Source organism: Myotis davidii, unplaced genomic scaffold, assembly GCF_000327345.1.
Source record: "Myotis davidii unplaced genomic scaffold, ASM32734v1 scaffold26, whole genome shotgun sequence".
In the NCBI taxonomy this organism is placed as follows: Eukaryota; Metazoa; Chordata; class Mammalia; order Chiroptera; family Vespertilionidae; genus Myotis; species Myotis davidii.
Genome location: NW_006299245.1, coordinates 2,031,620 through 2,045,199, shown reverse-complemented (window position 1 = coordinate 2,045,199; position 13,580 = coordinate 2,031,620). Strand labels below are relative to the sequence as shown.

At 32.8% G+C, this 13,580-nt stretch overlaps 1 protein-coding gene, 1 long non-coding RNA gene and 1 pseudogene across 2 annotated transcripts in view; 2 read left to right on the top strand and 1 right to left on the bottom strand.

Moving 5' to 3' along the window:
• LOC107184819 overlaps window positions 1-4,272 on the top strand; it is a 46,273-nt gene extending 42,001 nt beyond the window's left edge. Inside the window, exon 3 of the long non-coding RNA XR_001515729.1 lies at window positions 4,036-4,272. This is a non-coding gene — a long non-coding RNA (uncharacterized LOC107184819). The remainder of the gene's footprint in view (window positions 1-4,035) is intronic.
• The window catches only part of PTPRQ (protein tyrosine phosphatase, receptor type Q), a 219,688-nt gene that overhangs the window by 20,228 nt on the left and 185,880 nt on the right, over window positions 1-13,580 (bottom strand). The window contains exons 39-42 of the mRNA XM_015571126.1: window positions 11,020-11,046; window positions 10,286-10,367; window positions 7,078-7,168; window positions 2,018-2,094 (exon numbers count right to left, since the gene is read on the bottom strand). Of these exons, the coding sequence (XP_015426612.1) occupies window positions 2,018-2,094; window positions 7,078-7,168; window positions 10,286-10,367; window positions 11,020-11,046 (277 nt within the window). The remainder of the gene's footprint in view (window positions 1-2,017; window positions 2,095-7,077; window positions 7,169-10,285; window positions 10,368-11,019; window positions 11,047-13,580) is intronic.
• LOC102770048 overlaps window positions 13,553-13,580 on the top strand; it is a 2,269-nt pseudogene continuing 2,241 nt past the window's right edge.

Genomic DNA, 13,580 nt, shown 5'->3' with positions numbered 1-13,580 from the left:
TGCCCTCCCTGCTGGCCTGGTTACCCCTCATGGCCCCCTGCCGGCCAGGTTGCTCCACACAGCCTGCTTGTTCAGTTGTTTGGTGGTCCCTCACTAACCCCCCTGCCAGCCTGGTAGTAGGCAGCCATCTTGTGAGGGTATGAGGGTTAATTTGCATATTACCTCTTTATTATATAGGATTCTATCAAAATGGGAACAAATTTTAAGGGATGTTTTGCATCCTAACCTTTCATCATCCATCTCTAATTATGGTAAAAGTTATTCTCAAGTTAATGTAATTTCAGTCATCTTGTTGACAGGATAGATAATTTTGAGGGTTTGAGGCTCTGCTTGTCTCATTACATAATGTTCTTATTTTTGCTCTCTTGAAAACATTGCTAAATGCATTTGTATACTTAGTGGCTGTTTACAGGCATGCAGTATACCTTTTTCTCCCCACCTCTGTCCCATAGCCCTTTTTTTTTTATCCTCACTCCAGGTTATGTTCAGAAAGTAGAAGGGGAGGAGGGGAGGGGCGGGGAGAGAGAAACACTGATATAAAAGAGAAAGATGGATTGGTTGCCTCCTGTACACATCCAGATCAGGGATTGAACTTGCAGCAACCTAGGTATGTGCCCTAACTCTATATCAAACCTGCCACCTTTTGGTACATGGGATGATGCTCCAACTAACCAAGGCACTTGGCAAGATATCCACAGTCCATCTTTTATAAAAATTTTCCAAACTCTTTGTGAGTCCATGTTCCAGGAGCACAATTCCAAAGAACAGCCAAAGGCAGAGGGATGAACATATTGATAATTTAGGCTTTTATTATATTGGCTAGTGATTGTCAGCCAATATAGAAGTTAGAATGAATTGCCTCCCCAGCAGAGTCTTGGGGGTAATGGGACATAGGACACTTATGTTTGATGTCAGGGAAGGGATTCAGCATCACATAAGCAAAGCCCCAATGGGACCAAAGAGAATGGCAGGCCTGGGTGAGAAGACCTATGAATAAGAAAAGAATAAATGACCTATGTGAGTGAGCAGAAGAGGAAACCCTCAAGTATCTGTAAAGGCATCGTGATAAAGATGGTTAGCCTTGCTATGTATTAGAATTGGAGCCAGTGGAAGAAAAATATAAACATATCTCGTTAAAGAAAAAAACAATACATTAGAGTTGTTCAGAAATAGAATCATCTGCCTTAGAAGGAAGTAGACAAATCAGTGCCAAAGAGGCTAACATCTAATTTTCAGGAATTTTTAAGAAAGCATTCAAGGTGAATTGTTGAATGAACCACAAGGGCAGTTCTACTCTGAGATGTCATGGTTGTGTCAAGTGAAGGTCTTGGGTGCTTATGAGGTTCCCGTGTACACATGATGGGGATGAGCTTTGACAGAAAAAAGAGCCATGGGGAATGAGAGGGAAAAAGAGATCTCTGGAACAATTTGGTTTCGTTCTGTTTTAATACAACTCAGCAAGCATTTATTATCTGTGATGTGTAAGACAGCCTATTAGGCATATCACAATTTTCCCCATGTTGGTTCATGTAAGATATGTTTATTGAGTAGCTACAACAGAGTTTACATTCTACAAGTAGGTGAAGATAGAAAAAAGAACATGGCATCATGGTACCCTTGAAGGAGAGCAAATCTAGAAGGGAAGAAAAGCATAAGAGACTTTTATATTATATGGACAGGAGTGTCCATTTGACTAATTTTTCTTTGAAAGAGAAACTGGCAGGCCTTGTATACAAAGAATACATTGAAAAAGCTTATGAAATAGTAAAAAGCAGATATATAACCTGAAGTTGTACTTCTGCCACTTATTAGTGAAATGATTGTTGGTAGGTTGAAATCTCTATTAGAAGCCTCCATTTCCCCCTCTATAAAATGGGGGTACATAGTTGTAAGAAACTGGCACATCAGGATCCATAGAGATTATAATGAGTTTGTTGTTTTAAATAGTTAGAAAAGTAATATAATTTCAATATCTATGTTTTATAAAAATATAAAATATATAAAATTAACAACTTACAGAAACATAGCTGGCATTAATATAATCCGATCCTGGAATACTAGCATCAGCTATCAGCTTCACTCTGTTATTATTATCTAGAAAAAAAATGTAAGAAATCAATACTAATTCCATTTTAACTTGCCACTACATTTTTACTATAAATGAAGTTCATGATATAACATTCAACATTACAGATGGGTATAAAAGTAAAGTAGAAGTTCCATTTTATCACATATTTTCACTACCTAGAAACAATGACTATTAATATGTCCTTGCATATTAATATGCATACGTTTCCAGAGATTTTTGTACATACTCATAGAAAATTAATCACAAACTGCTTTTTTCATTTACCTGTATCATTCCATATTAACGTAAACAATGATATCTAGCTCATTATTTTAAAAATCCATGTAGTATTTCATTGTTTGATTACATCATACTTAAAGATTTGAATTAATACCATTTGTTTTATAAAATGCTGAATAGCGATAACTGAAGTTTTTGCATATATGTTGGAGTGTATTTATATATTACTAGCAGTAAAATTCCCAAAACATAATGTACATTTCAAATTTTGAAAGATAATCCCAAATTGTTCTGTAATTATACCAGTTCATACTCTGAACAAAAATGTTCAAACAATTCTGTTTCCTCTTATTTTCACTACCACACAATATCATCAAACATTTTATGATCTTCTGACAGACACAAATTGATATCTCACAATATTTATTTTTATCCCCTTAACTATAATTAAAATCCAGCTTCTTTGCTTGTTTGTTGGCCTTTTCTATTATTTCATTTTCATACTCTACTACTTTCCTATTAAAAATACTTTATACTAAAAACAAAAGTTACATGTGTCCTATTGTATTATGTATTAAACTTTTCTCCTTTGTTGCTTGTCTTTTACTCTATCAATCTCGCTATCTATCTTATCCTACATAAAATATATATTTTTTGTAATCAAATTTCTCATTTCTTTTCATTATGGCTTCATTACAGCTGCTCTTATCATTCATGTGAAGGTGTTTGTCAACAATATTCCTATTTTCACAAATTAATTCATACTTTCTTCTGGAACTTTAATATGCTTTTTTGCTTTTGTTTTAAGTATTTCAATACATTGGGATTTATTTATTTATTTATTTATTTTACAGAATGAAGTAAAATCTATTCTTTATTGTTTGTTTGCTTGTTGCCATTTGAAACAACAAATAGGCCCCATTTTTTTAATATTCCTCCTTCTCCTTCTAATTCAAAATATTACTTTATTAATTCACTAGATTTCTCTATATTATTTACATCTATTTCTGGAGTACTTATTCTCTTCTATTAATTTATGTGCTTATTCTTGATTTAATACCAAACTTTTAATTATTAGAATTTTTAAGATTTGGAAAATGTAAATAACCCCTATTACTTTTCTTCAAAATATTAGTTTTCCCTGAAGGTTTTTTTTTTTTACCAAGTTGGTAATATAATTACAATTTCCAGTGCTAATTTTAAGTAGACATGGGAATAATAAAAATAATATATTATTACTATTTAATTATTTTGAATGATTTTTTTAAACCTTAATGAGAAGACACTCAATACCGGAGGAAAAATGGTAAATGAGTTTGGGTTTGAATTCCAGATGATCTGTCTACTATCCTCCTTTGTTACCTCAGCTATGATATGTAGCTATAATATTTATTTTGTAGAATCCTCTTGAGGAAAACTTACATAAAACTTATGGTAAGCATTCAATGTTTTTTCATATTCTTAAAACTTGAGTCTATGTTATATGTTAAAATGACATAGCCAGATTGTTAGTAACTAATGACTTGCACAATGGTTTTAAAGTTAGAGATGGGAAATGTTTAGCAAATTCATGCTGATGATTATGTTCCAAAGATTCTGAATTTGGTATGATCAAACTATTTTAATGACATGGTGGCTAGTCCTGTAACTAAGGAAGGTTTCTATTCACTTGATACGTCTGTTTATAACTATCTGAGGCAACAACAAGTTAAATTTTTTATTTCTAGTGTTGGAACACTCCTGAAGGTCATGATGTCCTGTCAAGCAGAGATTTGCAAATCTCTTCTGCAAGTATTTGTGGCTAATTCTAGCATCTTAAAGCCCTGTAAGCTAATATCTTCTAAAATGCACTGTGATATTTGAAATTCTACTTCCTACATTACTCAAGGGAAACAATGCACTTCACTGGTCTGGCTCAGGCTGAAATTCAGATTCTATTAAAATGAATTCATTCTCTACAGGAGAAAAAACATTTCTGTGGCTTTATGGCTTCTTTGCAAACACAATGGGTAAATATATTTAGTCTAAACTCATTTGCTTATTCTGTGTGTGTGTGAAGAGGTGGGTGGTGGATGTACTGGACATAGAGGTGGCTGTGAGTTTACCACTTGCCATTTAACCCAGGCTAGGAAAGTGATCTTGTTATTCCCAGACTATAGATCATAAGGGCCTATTCCTAAGTCTTAGTCACTCAGAAAGTTCGCATTTTTTTTTGTAAGAAAAGCAACCTACTGATTATTTATAATTGTAAGAACATATTGAGTGTTTTTCCTGTTTCACTACTGGGAAAATTGATTTACATGATTATTTCATCTGACCCTCACAACAACCTTAAGAGATAGAAACCACAAATAATATGTCCAGTCACTAAAGTAGTTAGTGGGTAAATAGGATCACAACCCAGGGTATTCGATTAGAACCCATGTATTCTTAGCTTATTATTTTTTATTACTATACAGAGGGTATGTGTTAGTTGAATTAACAAATTATTCTAATAACATTCTGGGAAAATATAAAATTTTGCCTAACAAAGTTATTTCTTATAGGACCTCCAACTCTTTAAGACAGCGGTTCTCAACCTGTGGGTCGCGACGCCTTTGGGGGTCGAACGACCCTTTCACAGGGGTCACCTAAGACCATCCTGCATATAACATATTTACATTATGATTAATATCAGTAGCAACATTACAGTTATGAAGTAGCAACGAAAATAATTTTATGGTTGGGTCACAACATGAAGAACTGTATATAAAGGGCCAGAAGGTTGAGAACCACTGCTTTAAGAGGACAGTTAAGAAAAAGGTTTCCCCATTCAAATCCATAGATATAGATGTAATATATTATTTGAAAAAGTACCATAGGTTTTTAGTATTGAAATTAAGAAGAAAGCAGAAAACAACTGGATATTATCCATTTGACTCTAGCAAAGAAAATAAGAAACCATGAACTTTCCATTCTAATATTCCAGTACATCATTAATTTACAACATAAGTCCATCACTAACAATTATTTTTTTTGTCATAGCCTCAGAAATCAAGAGTTGGAATAATCATGTGTCTCAGTTCTTCTTGTTCTAAGGGTGTTTATTTAGTCCCATCAACCATCCTTATTCTCATTTTATCCTATAAGTAATAAGTTGGTACTGTCTGACCATTTCATAGCTATGATGTGAATCCAGATAATAATGCAGTGAAATCTTAATAATAAAATATTGAAATATCACATTTAAAATATCTAACAAATTTTTACATATTTTAAATATTCTTTGATTCTTGACAACTAATCAGACATATTTGATTTACTTATTTTACATATACTGACATATAATAAATTCATTCAGCCAACTATATAATTGTAAACAAATATTAAATATTACATAGTAACTATCCTTCAATCAAACTATAGTATTTATTTTCACAGAATATCACTGAGTGTGCATGAACTAGATAGTCTGGAAGAAATTTAGGTACAGATGAGTATAAAAATGTAATTTCTATAACTCTTAAACTTATGATGCATCAAACCCAAGTTAACCCCCTTAAAGGGAAGACCAAAGGGCCTGTTCAGAAAGGTTATGTCATAAAAGTTTGGAGATGTAAAACATTTCTTATTTTCTATAAGGTCTTATTTGTCAACTGCTCTTAAAGTCATTTACTTACGATTTGTTTTGTTCCAGAAAGGATTTTAGGATTAAAGTTATTTGTATTTTCATCCTATTCTAATTCTTGGGAATTAGCAGATTCCATTAGATTACTACCTCCTATATCATGTTTCCTTAAATTTTTTATTTCATGTCTCAGTTATCCACTAGTTCTAGAATATCAGAATTTGGCCCATTTCTCCCTATCCATATACTTTGTGACTTTACATTCTGTGACTGTGTCCTTCTCTAAGTCCATGTCTTTTTAGACAGAAAAGTTCAGTTTTTAAGTATGGAATGTTCCCCAATATAGCTTTGAAAAGGCATAACACAAAGAGAAAAATTATATTTACTTTAAAATTAAGAATATTTTAAAACTTTAAATTAAAAAAAAATATTGACAATATTTAAAAACATCACAAGTGGCACTTTTTATTTCATAATATAAAGGGTATTAAATTAGAATGTAGATAGCAGAAACATGTTCAAAAGTACAACATCATATATATAGCTATTATTAACAGAAGTATGTTATGTTTTTTTTCTTTAATTCTTAAAGCAATAATATGTTTTGTTTTTCTTATTGATTGAAAAACAAAGCCATTTTTAGTATGGTAAGGCACAGTTCAGCCTTATTTGTAAAACCAATCCTGGTAAGCATAAATGTACATTAACTTTATTAAATATATTTGATTCTCAATGAATATTTTGCAATGCATTTTTTATATTCCATAAGAAAACAACACAATTCTCTTAAGGGAAACTAATGCACAAAGTTTTACGTGAACGTTCTCTTTTCATTTGAAAATTATGTCGGTAGGATGATGTTAGAGAGTTTTGTTCCCTGGGTTAAATTACAAAGCTGAAAAACTATTAGGTCTACAGTTTCTTGCACCTGCATTAAGTGAACCTTGTGTGACAAGCTGCAAACCATGTATGTTAACTTTAATAAAATTAACAAAGCAAAAATGCTATAATTTGAAAGTTGCTGCTAACAAAACACATTATTATAATTTAATTAATATGCAATAAAAGATATTTGAGAAATGAAAAAAAAAAAGCTAAGATGCATTTTGTGGTCATGTTAAAGCATTTCACAGCTAAAACCAGAGACGGTAAGAGCACATACATGGTTTGATGTTTGGAAAGCGGTTTTTTGCTCGGTTCCAGGGCAGATCGGCATCAGTTGAAGAAAGATCCTGAAGAAATTTTGGTAATTCCTGTGGAATGAAGTCATTGCACAGTTTACACTGATGTCAAAGGTAAACAAGAAATTCCACTTAGTAAAAGATCATTCTTTTTTCTACACCCTTTTGTATTTAAATTGAAAACTCTCCTCAGAACTGTAGAAACAAGGTGTAATTAACCTTAATGAACTTAGGTAAACTTTCACCGAAAATATCCTGAATAAAAGTGGTCAGTTGGGCTACTGCTCTCTGGTATAATTTCTTTATACTTTGGGAAGCTCTAAGATGTGGCAACCATGTTAGTGTGCCTTTCCCAGATTTTCTTAGTGGTTTTATTATATACACATATAATATTATTTAATATTTTAATGTCTACTTAGGAGGGAAAAGGAGGCCAGTGATTTATTTTTTGTTTTTTCTCCTCAGGCAGTGTGATTTCATGCCTAGTAATTGGTACAACACTGGTCAGTTGGAGAAGATGCCAAAGGTCAATTCCTGCTTTCAGAAGGCATTGCTAAATCGAGAGTAGAATGCAAAGGTGCGATTAAGAATGATCAGACACAGATGAAGGGTCAAGAAGATCTATTATTGACATTTTGGTGAAAAATCATGATATCATCTATTCATCATTAAGAAAGTCGGTGCTAAAAAAGTATTCATTATTGTGTTGAGCTGAGATTTACATGTTCAAAATTTATAATTTTTCATTTTAGAAATGTCTCAACTTGCCAAATTTCTTAAAAGCTACTAAAATATTTGTTTTTACAATTCATTCAACACCGTTATAAATTATTTATTTTAATTGAATAATTCTCCCTCCCACCTTATTTTATCTCAGAAAGAAAATTTGGACAGTCTTATGCAGGTGGGTAAGTGTTAAGAGCATAGGGACCGTGTAAACATCTGAATTCTGGGGTGTTGGCATCAGAGGCTTAGAAAAAAAAAAAAGAGGGATCCTGTAGCTTCCATGTGTCATAGTTTTGGGAGCATATTTGAAAGAGACAAAGAACTATGTGGGAGAGGGGAGAAGAAAAGTGAATTGGAAATTACCTGAAAAGTGGTACTTCTGTAATTATTTCACATATAAATGTCCATTTATAGACTTAAATGACTGGCCTTGATAATCAATACACAATTACCATGCTGACTGTTTGGATGGTAATGTTACACTTGATGGCCTCAACCGTCCTCCCTACTGTTAGCTCTTTCGTCTACTGTTTCCTCTTTTCAGTGGGATCACAGTTGGACCGTTTTGCATCCTTATGCTCTTGCATTCATTCCCTCTCTCTGGAATACCTTTTTCTCTTCATGTACTCATTGGATTTCTGTCTGAAACTCATCTCAAAGGTCACCTTTTTGTGAAGTCTTTTCTGACTGCTATCCTAACAGAGTTTATCCTCATTTCTTAATGAATATCTCTGTCATGATACAGTGCCTCTGTAATCTTAAATACATATCTGCAGTTATCATAATATGAACTTCTTTCTGTAGGAATAATTGTCATAATAGCTAACACTTGTGTCAGCCACTATTCTTAGTATTACACATGTTCAATCATTTCAGTCTTCACAACTCAATGAGGTAGATGCTAACATTTTATAGATGAGGACAACAAAGCACAGAGAGTTTAAGTGATTTCCCCAAGGTCACTTAGATATTAAATATGGAATTGATATATATCCAAGTGCCAAATACAATGCCTGTCATATGATACGACCTTATAAGTATTTAAAGTATAATATGTGAATATAACCTGAATTACAAGTTTTTTCAAATATATGCATCAAATATGCATTTGTTTATTAAAACATAATTTTGCCTTAAGAAACTTAATACAGCATTAGGATAAAAACATTAAAACAAATCCTTTGCATATATATAGATATATTTATATAACATATACACAAAACCTATGTATTTATATAAAAACGCTCCAAGTTCTTAAAACCATGATCTCCAAAAGAACTAAACTAGAAACTTTCTCAGTATAATATATGTGAAAAAGTTATTGCTAATAAAACTTTTCATCTACTCAGTCATGCATAATGTAATTATATTCGCTTCTATTCTAGTGAAATTACACTTTTGCTTCTGAAAAATTGAGAGTTCCTGCTGTGGAAATGCTAAAAAGTGTTTTATGGTACCACTGATTTTGTTAAGTCCAGACCAATATTACTTAAGAAGCATAACCAAAAAGCTGTAGGAAATACCATTAATCTTCTCACATTTTTTGTTATTATTCCCTGAGAGGCTGAAATATTATAATGCTGAATCATTCAAGCCAATTGTTCAATTCTTTGTTTCATAAGTTCACACACTATATGAATTTCATGAAAAAACAGTTTTGGTGACATTTAGAAATCTGCTTTATTTTCATAATACAAAATAATCATCTAAGTTAGGAAAGATGCTTACAAGTCTTAAAATAACTTGTAGATCTGATATCTACCTTTCATTTTAAAATAGCTTCAATTTTATAGCTATATAAAATGCTAAAAGCAACAAAACTATTCTTAACTTTTAAATAGTTTTTAGGTGACAAGTTCTTTACTTACTTTCCATAACATGAGACAGCATTATTTTCATAGTAACTTAAAAATAGGCCTTGTAAAACATGGACATTCCTTATCTATTTTTTATTTTTGGACAGGTCTATAAATAACATTATTTGTATAATCTCTGGACATATCAACTTCTGCTCTCAGGTTCACCTATACCACAAACATAAACTAAGCTGGCAAATATAAATTGGAATTATTTAGCTTCTATATTTAAAATAATTACTTAAATATAAACTGCATTTATGGCATAACCCAAGCGCCATACTCCAACAAAAACTAATGAATACAAGCGCTATAAATTAGTTTCTACATCTGAATGAGAGAGCAGAGAAGAAACGAGGCTAGGTTGCTATCCCCGGGAGGTCTGAAGAAGTGCACCTTCCCTGACACAGTAGGTGAATAACTCTGTTCAGGTTGCACCAGGGGCCGCCCAGTGTAACATTACTATCCAAACAATCAACCTGGTAATTGGGTATTGATTATCAAGGCCAGAGTCCTTCCTGGCCTTGCATGCTTAAAGTGGACATGAAATGTGACACATGAAACGACCAGAGGTCTGGTAATGTTGTGACAACTGTTAGTAACATACCGAAAATTCTTCTTGAAACTTTAGGTTGTTGTTTGTGCAAAGCTCTTCAACATGTTGTAGGAAGGATTTCTTGCTGATCGGCCTCCAAGCAAGAAAAGGTATAAAATGGAGTCACTTTAGGTTGTGTTCTTTCACTTTAGTATGGCACTGGTTAGCAAGTTAAAGATCAGCAGACATTTCAAACCCCATAAACCACCCAACTCCATAAAGTCACTCTGTCATACTTACGAAATTAACTTTTCTCCTTTAAGTGAACTTTCTTTGTATTCATGGTTCAAAATTCCTTCTATTTTTAAGTGACTTTAAGTGAATGATTTAACATTTTAATGAAGAAAGTTTTTCAAGTAAATGTAGGGGCATAAAGTTATCATTGAATCCTCAAGCACATAATACCTCTTTGTCATACAGAAAACATTTTATACATTACAAGGTTTTAGAAGATATAAAATATTGCAGTGACCTCATTCTCATAATGACATGGCTTTTAAACCCCAAGGAGTTTAAATATCCCCGTATTACTTCCCAAGCTAAAATACAGACATGCAGACTTCACCCCAGAGAGAGAGAAAGCATTTCTCCAGTTACCATGCAATTAGTCATGCTTTTATGATTTATATCCAGCCTGGAGGTTTTTCTAACAAACATACAAGAAAGGAACCATACATTACGATTCATCAAATCAGAGAGTCTAAAGTTGATATGCAAAAAGAAGAAAAGATATTTGATAAACTTACTTGATGGATTTTCTATAACTAAGTAACCTGCAACAGAGATTGTGTTAAATGCGTTATGAGTTGAGGGCATGGCTCTTTCCAAAAGAGTTCTAGATTAAAATCAGAAAAATATAAACCAGTTATGTATAATGTGGAATGCTTTTAACTGATATGTGATCATTATTTAATATTCTATTTCATTTTTAAATGTTATATATTATTTGGACCCAAATATAGACAAATGACAATTTAGCTTCTCTCTCAATTTAAGAAGGAGCTTTTCTATATTGCTTGGTATTTGGGGCACTACATTAAAATGGGTCACTTTTTAATATATTGCATAGTATTTAGTGGTATAAGAAAGTTAATAGGAATTTAAAAAATATTTTCTTTGTCCATAGAGAATGCTGAACCAGGAAGAGTGGGTCATTGAAAAATGACATCATATTGCCTAAGGCTTGTTTCATGAATGAGTTTTGATGAACATATAATCATAATAAAAAACACAATCATTTCAGTTATTTTAAACATATCTTTTGTGACAGTTCATTGGTCAAGTTATTTATACTCTGAAAAAATTGAAATTATTTCTAGCAGCTAAATAGACTATGCAACACACAAATTCAGAAATGGACACATCTTCAGTAACAAGTTTGTCATGCACAACAAATTAGCACTGCAAAAACACAAAGGCCACAAAATATAATGAAATAAAGTAAAACATATAACATAGTTTTAAATTTTAAATATTATTGGGGATAATTTTACTGTATTCCTTCAATAAAGAATCTTTATAAGAGGATGCTATGTGAAGTAAAGGATGAATGGAAGAAAATAGATTGAAAAACATGGCATAACGAATATTATGAATATGGTCATAAAGGAGTGTGTTCAATGAAAAAAAACATGAGTCAAAAAGAGCCCTAACCGGTTTGGCTCAGTAGATAGAGTATCGGCCTGAGGACGCAAGGGTCCCAGGTTCAATTCCGGTCAAGGGCATGTACCTTGGTTGCAGGCACATCCCCAGTGGAGAGTTTGCAGGAGACAGCTGATCGATGTTTCTCTCTCATCAATGTTTCTAACTCTCTATCCCTCTCCCTTCCTCTCTGTAAAAAATCAATAAAATGTATAAAATAAAAGAAGTATATTTCATTCTAATACAGGGGCTGGTGAAAAGTACTGGGGTGGTGGAGCAAGTATTATCAAGAAGAGTGATAGAGTCTTGGTTAATACTGTAGGTGTCCGCAAGCAGAAGGAAATGTCTCCCAGCTTCTCAGGCTGTAACCTGGCAGAGCATCCCATTATCAAACATGGCATGACAGTGATAAAGTAGCAATGTTTGAGCAAAGTCTTGGTGGATAAGCTTGTGGGTTTTCCACACACCCTCCAGGGATTCTAAGAAGGCAACAGAGAAATCCTGACTCCAAGTGGATATGGAGATGGCTAAATGGGCTATTACATCAGAAGAATCCTTGGTTTGGAGACAGGTAGACAAAATCTGAAATAGAGGCCTTGGAAATCCTTCAGACATGGCAACAGTAGGAATTGGGGAAACAATTGGAAATAACTACCCCTTAGCAAAGACCATCAAGAAAAAAAGACACTATGGCCTAAAGCCCTAAACCCACACTACCCAAGACCCTTTAGATGCCTGATGCCTGAATGCTCCCATGCCATGATGTTCCTCAGAAATAGGAATGGAAAGGGAATTAGATGGGGCAAATCCTAATTAACTGAGCTTCAGATAGAAATAAATGAGATACTTGAATTATCATATCAATTTCCCTGTTACCAAACAAATGAAAATTCTTGAGTTGCATGGAGATCATTTTTATAGCCACAAGGAACATTTTTCAGTTTGTGATTGGTGAGATTCAAACAAACTACCTCTGATTTAATTACAAGCTCATGGTCCGTTTATTTAAGGACAATCAGACTGAACAGATTCCCTCTTTTCTCAGAAGATCCAGGATTGCTTGAGGATCCAGGCTGGACTGGTAAAATATTTTTACTGGAATATCTAGAATCTGAAATAGAGCTAGTTTCTGGTCATCCATCAATAAGTCATTTGAAGAATCAGTTATGTTTAAGACATTCCCCAAAGATGTTAAACATGAATAATCATATGAAAATATAAATAAGCAAGGAAGAGCTAAAGCAACATATTGTTATTCATATATTTATTCTTTTTTATTAATGATATTTATTCTCATTTATAAATTATAATTAAACAATTCTTTTCTTTCAAGTAAGTTGTTTTCAGTGAAAAATGCTACAGAAAGTTTATTTTACTATTCTTATTATTTTTATTTGAAATATTTCTCTAAAAATACTAATTTTAAAACATAACTAGCTAAATATTGAACTTGAGTTAATATTTGTGAGGCTTCAAATACCTACTCCAGCTACATTATCTTGAGCAAGTTACTTTGATCTTTCTGTGCCTCACTTTCTTAATTTGTAAAGTGGGATAAAATAATATAAATCAAGCCCTAGCTGGCTTGGCTCAGCTTGTGAACTAAAAGGTCCCAGGTTCAATTCTGATCAAGAGAACATGCCCAGGTATGGACACGATCCCCATT